This window comes from Herpailurus yagouaroundi, unplaced genomic scaffold (genome assembly GCF_014898765.1).
Source record: "Herpailurus yagouaroundi ecotype Mexico unplaced genomic scaffold, PumYag 182, whole genome shotgun sequence".
Lineage (NCBI taxonomy): Eukaryota > Metazoa > Chordata > Mammalia > Carnivora > Felidae > Herpailurus > Herpailurus yagouaroundi.
This window is the reverse complement of record NW_024412413.1, coordinates 6,337,227-6,354,280: the sequence shown is the minus strand read 5'-3', so window position 1 is coordinate 6,354,280 and position 17,054 is coordinate 6,337,227. Positions and strand designations below refer to the sequence as shown.

The following is a 17,054-nucleotide window of genomic DNA, read 5'->3' as shown; positions in this document are numbered from 1 at the left end:
TTTCCAGCCGACCTCAGGTTCCTGGCACCTTCCTACTCCCCCGTCCTCACTGCTAAAGGTGGGGACTTGGGCCTGTGGTGGTCTGGTCTCGGGAGGAGAGTTTGGCCAGCCAGCACGCAGGTGTCCAGGGAGCCTCCCCATCCGGCCCCTGCCCACGTGGCACTAAGCCTCCGGCCACCTCAAGCCACCAGGGGTCGCCAGAGGCCTCGCCAGTTTCCTTGAGCCTTCCAAATTAGCTCTTTCAGCAAAGATCCTTCCCATTTATTCCCTAAAGTGTTTCTGGCTCCCAGGGGAACAGGAGGGCTGGCTACAGGACTCTGAGCAAGCCTGCAACGTGGGGACCGCACCACAGGGTGCAAACGCACAGGGCCTGGATGTCACATCACCAAAGGGGCAGGTAAGCCGGCTCGACCTCGCAGGTCTCCGGGAGTGGCTCCCTCACTGGTAGCACGTGCTGTGGGGCTAACCGAGCAAAAAGTCGACTCCCCAAAGGTTCCCTAGTTTCCCAGCACGTAAACAGCTTTTATCAACTGCACTGAGGGACACTGGAAGCGGGGGGAAAAGGAAGAAGGGCCGTCCCTAACACGTGTCCCTAACACGATCTTACAGAAAGGCAGGTAACCCCACCCGTTACCAAACCACCTCCACTGAACTCACCCTTGGTGGGACCGAGGCCACAGCGTGGCCCACATGTACCTGTAGGGCCTCCAGATTAGAAGGCATCTTAGAAACACCAAGTCTAACCTGTCAACTTGTCAGATGAGGAAACTGAGGCCCAGACAGAAAACGTGACCTTGGCCACACAGAGTTGGTGGCAGACTTGGGCCTGACTCCAGATCCTGGTCACCTATTTGTTGATAATTATCTTCTCAACCAAAATCAGCTGACTCAGAGAGACCCGTCCCGACTGGGTGGGCTCCCCAGGGCCCACGTAATCGACACCAGGCCGGCTGGGGAAGGAGGGCCGGCCGTTCACGAGGACAATGACCAGCACGGGCAGAACTGCTGCCTCAGCTCCTCTGCCGGCACCAGGCTGTGCAGCCCACACGCAGCCCACGCGGGCTGGACACACACGGCACAAGGTTTGGAATTCAATACATTAGCCAAAGAACAGAAACTTACTTCATCCTGCGGCATGGAAAATAAAAACAAATAATTTCATTAGACCCTGTAATTTCATGACCCTGGAAGAACCATTAAGCACATGCCACGTGGGGTGCTGCTTCCCGGCCTGCAGGATCCACAGACAGAAGGGCCACGGTGCGCTCTGGCCGGGACACCCACCCCAGTGGGACGGCCTGTCAAGTCTTCCTTCCCCGACCATTCCGTTCCCTAAGGGACTGGCGGGAGGTGACCTCCTGAGCCAGCTCCCGAGAGCAGCACGCGCCCCCTGCAGGGGGAAAATCCCGGCTCTGTCCACAGGACACAGGTCAACTCGGTTCCTCCCCATGCACCGCCACTGGGGGGGGGGGGGGGGGGAGGGCAGGGAGGCTACGTGCTTTCTCCTGTAGGTCCGCTTCCACCCTGGAGGGCCCTGGGGCTCTGCTTTGTGCAGGTGCCTCGGAGGAAGGGGCCCAGTCTGCTCTCGGCCTCCTACTGGGAGAGCTCCTGCAGACAGTGCAGGGGGCCCGCCCAGCTTTCTTCAGAAGCTCCAGAAGATGGAGGCACACGTATGAGGCCTGACACAACGGCCAGCACAGACCAGGTCACGACCCCCAGCTGCTCGAGGAGATGGGCGCCCGTGGTCCTCCCCATTTGATACGTGGGAACAAATGACTCGCTCAGCGTCCCACAGCTGGTAAGTGGTGAGGCCAGACCTGAGCGTAGCCTGTACCCTGGCAGCTCTGGAGGCAGGGGAGGCCGCTCGGCCCTCGCGCAAGGCGTCCTTCCCAGAAGGCAGCACCCGCGGGCCCGCAAAGCCTTTCCCGGCCCCGCTTCATCACAAGGCGCGGAGAATCCCTTCCCTCAGAGAAGGAGGGTGGCAGGACTCATGTGGGGCCCGATGGGGCCTGGCGACCGAGTCCTGTGTCTGGAAGAGACCCGAGGGCCTCAGGGCCTCCCGTTTTACATGTAAAGATACTGGAAGGCTCGGACCCAGGAAATCAGGAAAAGAGGAAAGTTAACCCTGAACCAAAATTGGTTGAATTTCCTGTCTGAAACAAGGCAAAGTGCCTCGTGTGACGGGGAAGAAGAGTCCACTCTCCACCCCGTCCTGGACCGGAGGCCTGCCAAACCCAGCTGCACGGTGGCTGCTCCCTTCTCAGCCGTCTGGCAGGGTGGGGCGGGGAACTGGGGCCCCCGCGTGACCTGTGGGTCCTGGCACTCACCACCAAGAAGAGAATGCTGGTGGTCACCAAGTGACCGTCCGAATTCTTAATGAGAAGGGTCTTTACTGAGATTCAGAAGGCCCTTCAGTAGTGCCCTGGGGACTCTGAACATGAAGCTGGTTTCTAGAATAGCCATGCTTAAAGGCTGCCCCACAAACAGGGCAAAGGCCAGCACAGAGTTGAATGAGAAAGTCAGCACATGTCTCAACCTCACGGGCCCAGGCCCCTGCCGGACCAGCGGGGTCATGGGCACAGCCTCCTCTTACCTCAAACTGCGGCCAGTTCATGGACATGCCTGGCCCGTGGTTGGCTCTGAACCACCTCAGGTCCTCCACTGCGTCAGCGGCTTTGATGCTCTGTTCCAGGTCGCGGTAAATGTTCTTGTAGCTAAATCAGAAAGAGGAGACAGGACCGTCTTGGAAGGCAGGGAAGGCTACCGTTCATCCCAGCCAAGAGCCGGGCCACAGCAGGCACGTGGTCTCCAGCCACACTAGAATCAGCTTCATAGTACGGACCAGGAGGTGCTGCCTGGGTCGGCGGGATGGTCCCCTGGCCTCTGCGTGCACAGGAGACAAACAACGATCACGGTGCGTGAGCCACAGCTTTGGCTTCCCACAAACTGGCTTTTTGTCGTTATTTTTTATTTTTTGGCGGGGAGGGGCAGAGAGAGAGGGGGGCACAGGGGGTCCGGAGTGGGCTCTGCACTGACAGCACGGAGCCCCACGTGGGGCTCGAACTCACGAACCGTGGGATCGTGACCTGAGCCGAAGTCAGATGCTCAACCGAGCCACCCGGGGACCCTTCCCACAAACTGGCTTTTAAACCAAACGAGCCGGGGCCTGGCAGCAGACTGACTGCCCGCTGGGAGCACCCTCTGTCCTAGAGCCTCAGAGGGAGCACAGCCCTGAGACACCTTCCCTTCAGACGTCCCACCTCCCAACCGTGAGAGAGTAAGTTTCTGTTGTCCTAAGCCACGGGTTTTTGGTATTCTGTCACGACAGCCCCAGGGGGCCACTTGCCATCTACTCCCCAGGGAGGCGAGCCCCCCGCCTCCCCCCCTCCCCAGCCAGCGGTGCAGCTCCTGGCAAGTCACGCTCCACAGCCGGCCTCTGTTTTGTCGCCAGTGAGATGGGAAATAGTGCCTCCCACTGTACCGACTCTCCTAAGGACTAATGAATGCCGGCAGGGTAGCCCCGCGAGGACTGTTTCTATTGTGTCACACAGGAGACAAAGAGAATGTAATTTCCTGCGAACGACGAGCCTTAACTTGTGAGTCCTTTCTGAACGGCTCTGCTATATGGATGGCTGAAGTCCACGTCCACAGTTAGCCCGGACCTCTGTCCCAAAGGAGGCATCACGGGACCAAGGACAAGGCGAGTGTGGAAGAAACACCGCGGCGTCCACGTCATGGTTCAGAGCTGAGTCTCTGAGGGCCCGTGCCGTCCAAGGGCCACTGAGAAGTCCAGGGCTGAGCAGGCAGCCAGCTGCTCTGGATGGAAGGGCCTCGCGAAGGGCTTCGAGGCAAGGTGGTCCTGAGGGTGGGGCACCCCAGCCCGGGAAGCACGGGGAAATGCTCCTGGCTTGATTTCAGATACGCCGCTGTGGTCGGTCCAAGCCGTGGCCCTCCCTTCCTACCCTGGCCCAGAGCGCGTTCGTGGAGCTGGCGGTGCGTGGCCCGAGGCCCCCCGGCTCAGGCCAGCCGTGGGCCATCAGCTGCCACAGGCAGGGGGAGGGGAAGGGAGTACACCACACAGGCCGACCCCGTGGCACAAGACCCTCCCCGGACAGGAAAACTCAGCGGGGAGGAGGTCTTGGGACAGACACGGCCACCCCCAGCCCTGGTCTGGAGAGCAGTTACTGAGCTGTACGCAAAAGCCACTTTCCACTGACCACATGGTGACGTGCTCCCTCTCTAAACGGGAACTCACCTGGCCACGTTCGACAAGTCTAGGTGCTTCTGAACTTCCAGCAGGACTTCCCGGAAGAAGCGCAGGCGCTTTTCCTCAAACTGCTGGCACTGCTCAAACACCTGCTCCATGTTCTCCATGTACTGGGGGGTGCCCTGGTCGAGCTCCTTCAGCGACTTCTCATACTTCTCTTTGGTCTACAAGAAAGGCCGGCACCACGGGACGAAGGTTCATCGCCGCTCACCCCGGCTCCCTCTGGCACAGAGAAAGCCAGCCGGGCTCTGCGCCACCCTGTTCCTCACCCGCCTTTGTCCCTTTCCGCCACTTCTGGCGTCATCGGCATCTAGACTCGTCAGGTGACAATATTCGGGCAGACGCTTTGAGGGACTTCATGGGGAGTAAGCAGGGTGAGGAGCTGGGACCCGGCGTCCAAGGATCGACTTCCTCAACGCCCCTCAGGTCCCAGCCCACGGGACTCCCGCGCCACCCCTGATCCCAAAGGGGACACCCACCCGAGCTGGGCGGGGAAAACACTGGGCAAGACACCCTTCCCACCCCCACGTGGCCAGGCCCCCCAGGCTCATCGCCCAGGCCTCTACAGATTCCAAAGCACAAAGAGCACAAGCTCTGGAGTCTCACAGACTCCACTTTCAAATTCAAGTTCAAGTCCAAGCCCCCCCACTTCTGAACTGCAAACCATACTCTTGGCATCTGCTGGGCCTCTCAGCTAGAACCAGCCCAGACAGGTAGATGCTGGGGAAGGGGTGTTCACTCTGGAGCCCAGGGTGCGTGGTCTCGAGCACCAAGCACTGCCACGCTGACTCCCACCCACATCATCTACCCGTGTCCTCTCTCCCCGGGGAAGGGCTACCGGGTCACCCACGCGCCTCGGACCTCACCCATGACAGCGGTGACTCAGAAGTTATGTCAGAGGCAAGATCACGGGGTTGAGTGCCAGACAGACCTGGGGGTGGGTCCTGGCACCCCATCTTCTGACAGCCCCACTTTCCTTCGCAGAACATGAGGTACAGGCAAACCTTGTCTTATCGTGTTCCACAGGTATTGCATTTTTTCACAAACTGAAGGTTTGTGGCCACCCTGCGTGGACCAAGTCTATCGGTGTCACTTCCCCAGCAGCATTCGCTCACTTCAGGTCTCTCGTCACGTTTGGGTGACTCTCGTAATACTTCAAACTTTTCTGCTATTATTACTATTACTATTATTATGACGTTTGTCATGGTGATCTGTGACTAGTGATGACTCCGTGAAACCTCAGTTGATGGTTAGAACTTTTTAACAATAAAATATTTAATTAAGGTACGTACGTCGTTTTTAGACGTAATGCCATTGCACACTTTGTAAATTACACTCTAGTATAAACATACCTTTTATATGCACTGAGAAGCCAAGAAAGTCATTTGACTTGCTTTGCTGTGACACTCCCTTCGTTGTGGCGGGTCCAGAACCAAAACCCCAGGGCCTGCACTTCTACTTCGACGTTCTGGTATTTAAATGAGGTAACACGAGATGGGCACCAAGTTGCACAAAGCAGGAATTCAAAAAAGTTCTGGGCCCCTTGTCCTCCAGCCCACTACACTCCCCTACACAGCTGTTCCTTCAGAGACTGTCCTGAGAAGGGATTTTACCAGAAAGGAAGTATGATAGGACCACGGTAGTATCCTGGGGCAAATGGAGGGACAGCAGAGCTGGGGTGATATTTCCGATAAGCCTTTCCAGCTGGGGCCATATTTACTGTAAACCTTTCCACTATGGAGACCCTGAGACACGAGGGTGATCACAGACAGGTGGGCTGGCCATGCAGGAACTTGGCTTTTCTGGTCCTGATGATAGAGTGGGCTTCCAAGAAAGGGCTGAGCCTCCCTGAGCCATTACAGGCCGCCTCGCCTTGAGGATCAAGGCCATGCCTTGGGACCCCGCCTGTGGGTCTCCCGCAACCTCGGGGGCAGCTTCTCTGCCCCCGCTCGAGACCCCAAGTCTACTCACTGTCTACACTGCTTCCCTCCCAGACACACTTCTGTGACTCATGCCCTGGAAAACTCCCCTTTATGCCCCAGGGATCTCTCTTCTCAAAGACTTCCCTAACAGGCCCGCCCACTCCCTGGAACAACCCCCTGCCCCCTCCCATATCTACCGTTCCTTGTCCTGCTTCTGAGCCGCCTGGCTAGGCTTGGGTCCTCTGTGACCCCAGAGAGAAAGGTCATCCCTTCCAGTTTGGGCATTCCCAGCAGGAACAGAGAGCCACCAACTGCCCTGATTATTCCTCCTCCTCCTCCTCATCGGCCACCTGCACGTGTGAGGCCCTGTGTGGGATCACTAGCTCGGAGGCCCGAAGACCTGAAGCTCTAGTTTAAACACCCGGCGCCCAGTGGTACCATCAGGGCGACACAGAGCAACCACTTCTCTGGGATACTTCAACACAGCAGCCTCCCTGGGCACCCCGGGGCACCCGGTGGCGACAAGACGCTCCCCGGGCACGTGGCCCGTGTTCACAAACAGTCCGGCCCCAGCAAAGGCCAGATAGAGAGCGTGATCACCACCACTGGGGAATCCCCAGCACAGAGCACTTAGAAAGTTCCCAGTAAACATCCGTGGAGCAAAACGAGAAGCAGCCTTCGCTCTCCTGTGGACGGTGACCTTTAGCACTGAACGTGAGGAGTTCCTTTCTGATGGATACTGCGAGGTGCAGTCACTGCCTGACCGGTAAGAAATACAGAAGGGCGTGTGCAGCCAGTCAGTGTTAGTTTTTGGAAACCGCTTCAGGAAGGGGAGGTGGGGGTGGGGGTGCCCTCCTCTCTGGGCTGGCTCTCGGCCTACGAGGACCATCGTGCTTCAAGGTCACTGACCAGACCGCAGAGCCAGGAGGGAAATCTCTACAATGCGGCCCAGTCATCCTGACAGGCGCCTTACATCTGACCTCGGACCCTGGGTCTGTTTTGCCGAAGCATCGATTTAGTGAACTCTGTTCGGAGCGGCTGGAAATAAAACAGGAAAGGTATGTGTCTACGTCTCCCTCACACCCACACCCCGACGCAGAGATGGCGCATCTCTCCTCTGGGCACCATCCTGGGCACCTGGCAGAAGCGGCCCTCAGCACCCCGCCGGCCTCACGTTCCTGGAGCCCAGGTGCCCTGCCTATTCGGCGCGTAGCCCCAGGCTCCTGACCCGATCCCACAGCGGAGGCAGCAGCTGCTCTAAAACCCCACATTCCTGGCCCTGCCCCAGGCCCAGAACCAGGAGCGGGGAGTGGGGGCTTGCTCCCCAAGAGGCTCCGGTGCTCGCTCTGAGGGATGGGCTCTTCCACAGACGACATTCTGCACGACCCCGCCCCCTCGCTACGCTGACGACAGAGCAGCGAGGAGCGGAGAGAGGGGGTACGGGCCGTCCCCCGCTCACACCACCAGCTGGAACAAGACTGAGCCTCTCCCAACGCAGTTTCCTCAGTCACACACAGAGATGCCACCACCTAAGTCCCCGGGCTCAGTGGTGCTCACCCAAGCCGGACACGGTGGAGGGTGTCCACGGAGCAGCTCAGGGCTCCTGCTTCCCCTCGGCCTCACGTCCTGTCCCGGCCGCAGGGCCTCTCCACTTCTCTGCGTCTCTCTCTCTCCCCAGACGCAGGCTGGCGTCTCCTCGCTCAGCCCTGCCGCAGAGCAGCCCCTGACGGCCCCGGCCCCCTGCACCCTCACCGCACAGCAGAGGCGGTGGCCCGGGGCCTCGCTCACGTCAGCTCTCACCTCCTGGGAACTTTCAAAGGACGTGAACCTGTCCAGCGTTGGCACCGCGTGCCCCGGGCCTTCCGGGCAGGATCACTCTGGCCTCCGCAGGCGCCCTCACGGTCACACCGCCCTCCCGTCTGCTCTCTGATCCACGGCACTGCACAGAGGGCACCCAGGATGCCACGCTGCCTGTGCGCCTGCACCTCTCCAGGCCTTCACTGCTGGGCCCTGCTCCCTTGACCCCGTCTATGGCCACAGTGCCCTGGGCCTTCCAGGCACTCCCGTCCTGCCATGGGACTCCTGCCCCTCATCACCAGAGCAATCCCTGTAAGCTGTGGTCCTCCTCCACACCTGTGCCCTCCCCAGGTTCTGGAACCTTCTTTCAGTGGCTCCCTGTTAGCAGCGTCAGAAGCTCCTCACCACCTGCCTTGCAAGACCACTGGCAATTTGGACATCATAACCCCGTGCCAGCTCAGACGTCAGCTCCCTGCCACTGACGTTCACGCCTCCACGTCCCGCATAAGCTGTTCCCGCCTGGCTGGCAGCAGCCCCACCGCCCTTCCCGAAGCGGAGGAATGGCCCGTTCCCCTGCCTGTCCAGCACTGGCTTCCGCCCCGGTCCTGAGCGGGGCACGGGGGGCCGCAGGAAGGGGCTCACTGTGGAACTCTCTCGAGGGCAGCACTAGGTTCTGCTGCCGTGGCACCTCCCCCCGCATCCGCTCCGGCGGCGACAAAGGCTGTGGGCCAGACGGGTGGCCAGCTGAGGCACGCGCGTTCAGCGTGGAAAAGCTGTGCCCGGTTTACCTTAAGAACATCTTGCTTGCATTTTTCTACTTTGTCTTGCAACTTCTTAAGCTGCTCGGGGTTGAGGGATGGGTCTGCTTTGCTGTTGGTTTCTCGTGACGTGGCCAACTTCTCCTCTTTGCACGCCGCGTGGTAGGCCTTCTTTGCTGCCTCCACCTGCGGGGGGAGGGAGCTCCTGAGCGCCACGTCGGGAGCACAGAGTCCCGACTAGAGGCTCCACAGACTGCTCGCGCCACCCAGATGAGAGGGAGGAGCAGGTGCAGAGCTCTGCGCGCCGCACGATCGCGACAGGGCATCCAGCAGACGCTGGCACGGCGCCTGCCTGGGGCCGGGTGCTCTCCTGGGCACCGGGGGTGCAGCACCCAAGGCACCGGGCTGTCACGGAGCTCTCCGTCCAGCCAGAGAGGCGACTACAAGAGACGGCTGAAGAACAGAGTCAGAGGGTAATGAGTGCCAAGGAGGAGAGAAGAGAGGGGAGGGGACGCCGTGCTGAGCTGCATTCGGAGGCTGGGGAGAGCCGGCCGAGAGAGACGCCACGGAGCAGGAATGGGAAGGAGGTGTGGCTGTCTGCGGGAAGAGCATGCCAGGCGGCTGGAACAGTGAATACAAAGTTCCAGGGCTAACGTGAGGGGCTGGTGTTGGGAGGCAGAGTCACAGGACACGTGTTCCACGGCTCTCTCACATATATACACGCGTGCACACAGGCGCATATATGTGCACATGTCTGTATAGTTTTTTTTTAAGTTTTTTTTAAAGTTTTCATATTTTTAAAAATTTTTTAAATGTTTATTTTTGAGAGAGAGACAGAGTCCAACTGGGGAATGGGCAGAGAGAGGGAGACACAGAATCCGAAGCAGGCTCCAGGCTCCGAGCTGTCAGCACAGAGCCCGACGCGGGGCTCGAACTCACGAACTGCGAGATCATGACCTGAGCCGAAGTTGGGCGCTCAACCGACTGAGCCACCCAGGCGCCCCTGGATGTGTGTATCTTTACTTCACAGATGTTTCCCTGCTTAAGCCAAAGTCACAGAGTTCATTCTAGAGAGGAAAGAGTTTTGTAACCGTGGCCTCATGAGGGGGATAATCATTACAAATGAGGCCGCGGACGAGAAGAAAGGAGAGCGGCGAAGGCCGAGACAACAGGGAAAAGGAGAGCCTGTCGTTACAACCCGAAGACAGAGGTCTGTTCTGGGCGGTTCTGGGGACGAGGAAGGCAGTATGGCTCCTGAGAAAAGCTGGGGGACGGGCAAGGAAAGAGGCAGCACGGCCACCCAAGGAATGGGGCTGGTGAGGTGCGGGTGGTGAGGGCAGGGGTGCGTGTCTGAGAGCCTCCCGCGAGCCAAGGCTGGGCAAGGCTCAGTGGCTTCGGTTGCTACGTTTGGAAAAACCAGTATCAGTATCATTTGCAAATTTCAGAGAAAAACACATACAAAAGAAACATTTCAAGTTAATCCTTTCTACTAGCCCAAAGGGACTCCGGTGTCTTGAACTGGAGTAAATCTTAGCCACCACGGGCCTCCGAGGGGTGGCCCATCTCTACCGCTGCCCAAAGCAGCCAGGAAGCAGGGGCGCCGGGCCGGGCAGGGAGTTGCCTGCAGGAGGCATGCACCTCTTTTAGCTTCTTGGCCCAGGGCTTCTGCGCCTTCCGAAAGCCGTCCTCCGCCTCTTTGGTCTCCTTGAAGCCTCCCATCATCTGCTTGTGAAAGGCTTCCTTCTGCCAGTTCTTGATCTTCTCGAAGTCCTCGTTCATCAGTGAGGCCTTCACCTCCAGGTGCAGCTCGCTCACTCTCTCCGCCTCGGCCATGACCGCCGTCCAGGCCTTCTCCACCGTCCCGTACTGGGGCCCTGGCACAGGAGAGAAGCTGCTGGTTACTCGCCCGCGGCTCCCAGAGGGGCCCTGCCGTGGGGATTTGCTCTGTTAACCTGTCTCTGCTGTGAGGACCGGATTCTAGGCCCAGCAGACTGGCTGCTGGGCCGAGAGGTTTCCTTTGGGTTCTTTCAGATCTTTTTCTCTCGGTGGCTGTTCCTTTTTCAGCCCGGGATGAAGAAAGAATAAGGAAGCGAAGCTGGATGGACTCAGCCATTCTTTTGTTAGGGAAATCAGGGGATTACCCACATTTCCTTTTTTTAGAGTCACTAAGCTCTTTAAAAACTCGAATTTCTGCATCTTGGAAGTTTTTCTTTTTCCTAATTAATATTTTTAAAATGTTTATTCATTTATTAGGGTGGGGTGGGGGGGGCGAGAGGCAAAGAGAAAGAGAGAGAACATCCCAAGCAGGCTCAGCACTGTCAGCATAGAGGCTGACATGGGGCTCGAATTCATGAACCAGGAGATGGTGACCTGGGCTGAAATCAGGAGTCAGACACTTAACCAACTGAGCCACCCAGGCGCCCTAGCATCTTGAAAGTTTTAATATGCTTATGGCTGGCTGGAGAAGGAGGCGCCTCTGAAGTGAGCTGACCTCTCCCTTCCCCGTGGGGGGCTCTCCAGCACCTCTCTCATTCACTCCCAGGAGGAGCCTGGCTCAGAGCAGGAACTTGAGAGCTGCTCGTCAAACAGAGGACTGTCTCCTCAGCAGAATGGAAGCCCTGTCTTGGGGAGAGGAAGGAGAGTTGGAGGCAGGAAGCTGCTCTGGCCAGATGGAAATCTCTAGACAGTGGTCCCCTCGCACGCTGCACTCAGGAAGGAAGCTCATAATCGGCCTGTCACTCTGTTGAGGGTGTGGGGTGCTGGCCTCAGGTGAGGGAGGAAGAAGCTGTGACGGAATCTGAGGGGGACAATTGCTGTTTGAGCTGTGTACTGACACAGAGAGGCACCGGAGGGGTGGATAGCCGTGGGGGGTGTGAACCCTTCTGAACCTCGACTCCCTGTGTCTACAGAACAAGCTGCTCCCTGTCCCGCCTCGCTCTGCCACGCGGTGGTGGGATCCACGCGGTGAGGGGGGCAACGGTGCTCTGTGAGCCTCAAGTTTTGAATCAACACACGGGACGGTGCTGGCAGCTGGACCCCAAGAGGTGGAAATAAAGTAACAAGTTACGGCTCCTCGTCACCCGTGCGTGACCACCTCACTCCCTGGCACCTGCTTGTACCAAGGCACTGTGCTAACCACCCCCACCTGACCGACGACCAGTTTCAGCAACAGGGGAGACACGGGCAGCTGGTCTAGACCGGGCCGAAGCTGCCTGGGCCCCGCCCCCCACCTCCCCGCCGGACCCCGAGGCCAGCGGCCTGACTTCCCCATCCTCTGAGGTGGGCTGCCACGGGAAAGGGCCTGCCCCACGGCACACCCTGAGAAAGCCCCACCAACCGGCTTCTGTCGCAGGAAACCCTGGAAGCCATCAAGCCCCCCTCTACTGCCGGGAGGTGCGTCCTGAGCACAATCCACATCTCCAGCAGCAGTCGGTTACCAAACTCCAGAATCTTCTGAGCGCTTTGCTAGGGAGGGAGCGGGGACAGAACGCGCACCATACGACACCTCTAGCTAGTTATTCCTGTTAAAATTCCAAATTAGAAAGCCTGGCGATGTCACCATCTAGTCTTTCCTGATCTGCTACACAGCCAAGCTTACGAAGAAACAACCCTCCGTGTCGGACCCGCCGTGCAAAGCAGCCAGCTCTCTGCCATGAGAACGCTGACTCTGACTCGAGTCTGGGTCCCGAAGGCGCCGTTCCGGGTTAGGCTGGCAAGCGGAGCATGTCCTACGGATGACCGGGGCTCCGCAGAGGGGGGCTCGGGTGCTGTCTGCAGAGAGGAGCCCCGTGCCGCAAAGAAAGGGGAAGAGAGCTCACCCCGCCCGCGCTGCTGGGTGACGGCGCCCCACTGCCCCCCCGGGGCGGCGGCCTCCCTACCCTTCTCCACGAGCTGCCTCCAGCGCCGCGCCCACTCGGTGAGCTGCTGCGCGTACGCCTTCTCGATGCGCGCCCGTTCGTGCAGGCAGTTCATGAGGTCGCTGCACAGGCGGTGGCCATCGTCGATCCGCTTCACCGTCCGCTTGTAGTTCCCAACCTAGGAGACAGAACCACACGGTGAGGCCGGGGCCCCCTCCTGGGACTGGGGCAGGCCTGACCCCCGCGGCTGCACGCGTGGCCTCCGTGCCAGCCGGGCTCATCCACTCTTCCACTCAAAAGGCACCCTGCGTTGTTAGCTGACAAGCTCCCCATTTTTATTACTGGCAGGAACATTGAAAAAAAAAAATTCAGAGCTCAAAAACCACGTGGCCAGCATCCACGCTCTGACACCACGGGCCAGGGAGGGGGACAGACCAGCACAGGCAGGGCTGTGGTGGAGGGAATGGCGAGCTGAAGGTGCCCAGAAGGGCATCTCGTGTAGACCAAGGGGTCAGGGACAGCTCCTGGAGCAAGTGATGTCTGACTAGAGCGATAAAAATAATAATAATAATAATAATAATAATAATAATAAAATAATTTAGTGGCTCGGATCTAAATGATTCTATAATTAATATTACAGAACTGGCTAAAGACCTTTGGAAAATCACTGGTATAAACAGGTTTCAGGCACCTCCCACTTTAACATCATCCCATGCTGGATTATTATCACTTCCCGATTAGAGCCCTCAACACTCTCCCACCTTCTGAGCACCTACTATGTGCCAGGCAACACAGCAGGTGTTTTGCACCTGCAAATACTGCCCTGCCATGGCAAGTAGGAAGAAGATGAGAAAAACAGGGCTTAGGGGATGACCTAGGTCACTAAGATCGGGGGCAGCAGCTGAAGGCAGCATCTCAAACGGCTCCGGGTGGGACCGTCTCCATGGCAAAGCTCAGGCTCCTCTCTGCTTTGACCAGTGTTAAGGTGAGTTTGGACTACATTCTCTCACATATGAAAAGAGAGACTAGCTCGTTTAAATTATCAAATATAGGGGCGCCTGGATGGCTCAGTCGGTTAAGCATCTGACTTCGGCTCAGGTCATGATCTTGCAGTTCATGAGTTCGAGCCCCGCATCTGTCTCTGTGCTGACAGCTCAGGGCCTGGAGCCTGCTTCGGATTCTGTCTCTGTCTCTCTCTCTCTGCCCCTCCCCTACTCTCTCTCTCTCAAAAATAAACATTAAAAATTTTTAAAATAAACTATCAAATATAACAGAATTAAGAAATATTAGTGGCTGCACTGGAGTGAGGATCAAAGCATTCACCAGACCTCACCTAGAAGGGCAGCGCGGACACTGGGGCGCTGGAGGAAATGTGGCAGAAAAACGATCATGCCATTCCAACCCTTCCTTCCCACTCGCTTCCAAAATCTTCACCAACTTTTACCAACTTTACCATTTCTGAAGGTCTCTCTGCTGGCTGATCCCTCTCCTATTTCACCCCTGTTTAGACTCAGTCTGGAAGCTCCTGCAGAACAGAGGACTAGGTCCCACTCCTACACAAAAGGGGACAGTCCTCGCTGTCCCGGGCAGGCTGCGGAGACCGACAACGGCACAGCCTGTTGAACTCCGGTTTACGAAGAGTTCACACTAGAGTTTCTCCTGCCCTGAGCTGAACTAACCGAGGGGAGGGGGGCAGTGGTGAAGTCCTTGAAGAGGGACAGAACACGGGGGCCCCTGGAAGGGCATGGGCAACAGGGGAGGAGCTCTGGCCCCTCAGGAAGGGCCGTCGCTGAGGCCAGAGAGGACCCCATTCCCATGGGGACCAGCAAGGAGCCCTGGAGGCCAGGCGGCCGGACAGCCTTCTCCACCAGATGTTGAAGTGCACGCACAGCTCCAGGAGCGCGCAGCCAGGCGGTTGCTCCTGACCAAGATGGGCAGCTTTCAACTGTATCCTCAGCAGGCCCTGTCATTAGCAAGGCAAAAAGCAAGCGTTTCACAACCAGCTGGAAGTGACGCCGAGTGCTCACTTCCCTTTAAAATAGGGCCCTGCTGTCATTTTGAAATCTACAGCAGGATGGAAAAATAAATAAATAAATAAATAAATAGCCAACAAAACACAACTCTGTGTCGCTGAGCTGGCGGCCACAAGGGCTAAGATCATCGCAGCTCGATTCAGGCTCGACAGGCGACGTGAGACCGTGATGCGGAGCTGGCTTTCACCTGTCACCAACAATATCCAAACTGGTAATCAAGATCACAGCGTGGTGGCTCTCCAGAAACCTACCCACCTCTCTGCTTTTCAAAAGCCTCGTAAAAAAATTTTAGGGAACAGAAGAGGGTATCTGTTAAGAAGGCACACGCTGGTCCAAGCCAGGTCCTGAGCAGTACCTCAGGCGCTGTTCATACTTAAGGACAACTCTTGAAATCTGAAATCGCATTCCCAGCTGCAGCAAGGAATGCAGGCAGGACGTTTCCAGAATCATGTGTTTTGGGTTTAAATGTTGGCCGCTGTGACCACTGCTGAGGCCAAGGGGAGAAGGGAGTGGTCATGACAACAGGCACTGAGATGCTCTAGGAACGTCTGCCCTACTGGGCTTTCCTCCATTAAAAGGCTACATATGGGCTCGAGACGCCTATCCCTTTAGTCTACACCCAGGGACGTTCACCAGGAAGTACGATTAACATCTGCACAAACTGCCCAGTGACAGAGCGATGTGGCCTTCCCGCTCCCCTGAGCAAGGTCCTGGCGGTCAGGGTGCTGACAGCTGTTTCTCTAGACTGAAATATAATCTACGTACAATAAAATTCACCCTTCACAGGGATACAGTTAGACGAGTTCAGATGCATGTAAGCCGTGTATACCAACACCGTATCAAGGTACAGAAACTTCCATCTCCCTGCCTTGTCCCCCGTGCCCTCCTGCAGTCAGCCTCTGCCCCACACAGCCCCGGCAGCCACTGATCTGATTGGCGGCCCTTGTGGGGGCAAAGGTCAGGCCGCCCCAAGCCAGGCCACTGTGGCATGAAGATTATTTTGAGTTAAAAAGCAATCAAACCCCAAAAGATTCAGGAAAAGCTCTTTATCTCCCCCACCCCCGACCCCCCACTGCCTAAAAAGGATCTGGATTGAGGACCTGCTCCAGGAAGAAAGCTATCGTATGCCACAGATAACGTTATTCTGTGAGCTTGGCGAGGTGGACAGAGAAGGGCCCAGGAAGGCCTGTCTGATCAAAGTTCTCTCTGTCCCATTGTTTCCTGGCGGCTCGGCAAACATTTGTCCACCAAACATTGACTCTTTTTCATTTACCTGTGAATTACATTCCTTCCCTTTGAAGCCCCAGACCCCTACCCCTTCTCCTTCGTTCAGGATGACAGACACACCTCGCTTTGCCTGTCTTCGGAATATGCCACGTCTGTGTGGATTCCCCAAGTGTACAAATTAAATTTTTTCTTCTTCTGTTAATCTGCCTCATGTCAATTTGATTCTTAGTCCACCCAGAAGGACCTTGAAGGGCACAGGAAATTCTTCCTCCCCAACACCCTTTACCAAGACGTCCGGGATAAATGGAACCACCCAGCATGTGGCCTGGCCTTTGAGCCGGTTCCATGTTATTATCTCGGTCAGTAGTTTATTCCTTTTTACTACTAAGAGCTGTTCTATCGTGTGGAGACACTGCCATGTACTTGCTTGCCCTTCCGTCCTGTTGAAGGACACTGGGGTTGTTTTCAGTTTGGGGCAATTACAAATAAAGAAGCTATAAAGATTCCTGGGCAGGTCGAACACTTAAGAGTGGGAATGTTATACGATAAGCACACATCCAACTTTGTAAGAAATCGCCAAACCGTGACCCCAAGTGGCTGCACATTTCGCCTCCCAGCTGCAGGGTAGGAGGGTTGCGACTGCTCTGTGCTCTCCTTGGCACTTGGCGCCGTGTCGGGTTTATTTTTGTAATATTTTACCATTTTGTTTAGTACGTGGCAGTTGTCTGTCTCACTGTGATTTTAATTTGCACTTTCCTAACGTCTAGTGATGCTGACAGCCTTTTCTCGCTCCTGTCTGCCGCCCATATGTCTTCTTTGACAGAGTATGCTCTCTTTGTTTCAATACATTAAAAAAAATTGAGGTATAATGCCGACTGGTTTTTGAAGTGCGAGAAAAGTTAATTTGCAAATACGTGACACAGCGATCGTATGATAAAGTGAGGACATACATGGTTAGCTATTTTTGCTTTACCAGTTTTGTAGTTTAAAAGTTTCTCTCTTGCTTTTTTTTTTTTGTTGTTTTTTTTTTTTAATGTTTTTATTCATTTTTGAGAGACAGAGACAGAGCACAAGCAGGGGAGGGGCAGAGAGAGGGAGACACAGAATCTGAAGCAGGCTCCAGGCTCCCAGCTGTCAGCACAGAGCCCGATATGGGGCTCGAACTCATGAACCGTGAGATCGTGACTTGAGCT

The 17,054-nt window shown here is 56.6% G+C and overlaps 1 protein-coding gene across 5 annotated transcripts in view; it reads right to left on the bottom strand.

The window, feature by feature from the left end:
- PACSIN2 (protein kinase C and casein kinase substrate in neurons 2) overlaps positions 1-17,054 on the bottom strand; it is an 85,104-nt gene that overhangs the window by 7,931 nt on the left and 60,119 nt on the right. For 3 of the 5 annotated variants that reach the window (XM_040490636.1, XM_040490634.1, XM_040490632.1), the window contains 6 exons: positions 12,623-12,779; positions 10,383-10,618; positions 8,775-8,930; positions 4,256-4,431; positions 2,594-2,714; positions 1,123-1,128 (listed from right to left, as the gene is read on the bottom strand). In XM_040490636.1, coding sequence (XP_040346570.1) covers positions 1,123-1,128; positions 2,594-2,714; positions 4,256-4,431; positions 8,775-8,930; positions 10,383-10,618; positions 12,623-12,779 — 852 coding nt within the window. Of the gene's footprint in view, positions 1-1,122; positions 1,129-2,593; positions 2,715-4,255; positions 4,432-8,774; positions 8,931-10,382; positions 10,619-12,622; positions 12,780-17,054 lie in introns of those variants that run through there. The other 2 variants (XM_040490635.1, XM_040490633.1) reach the window with 1 other exon arrangement.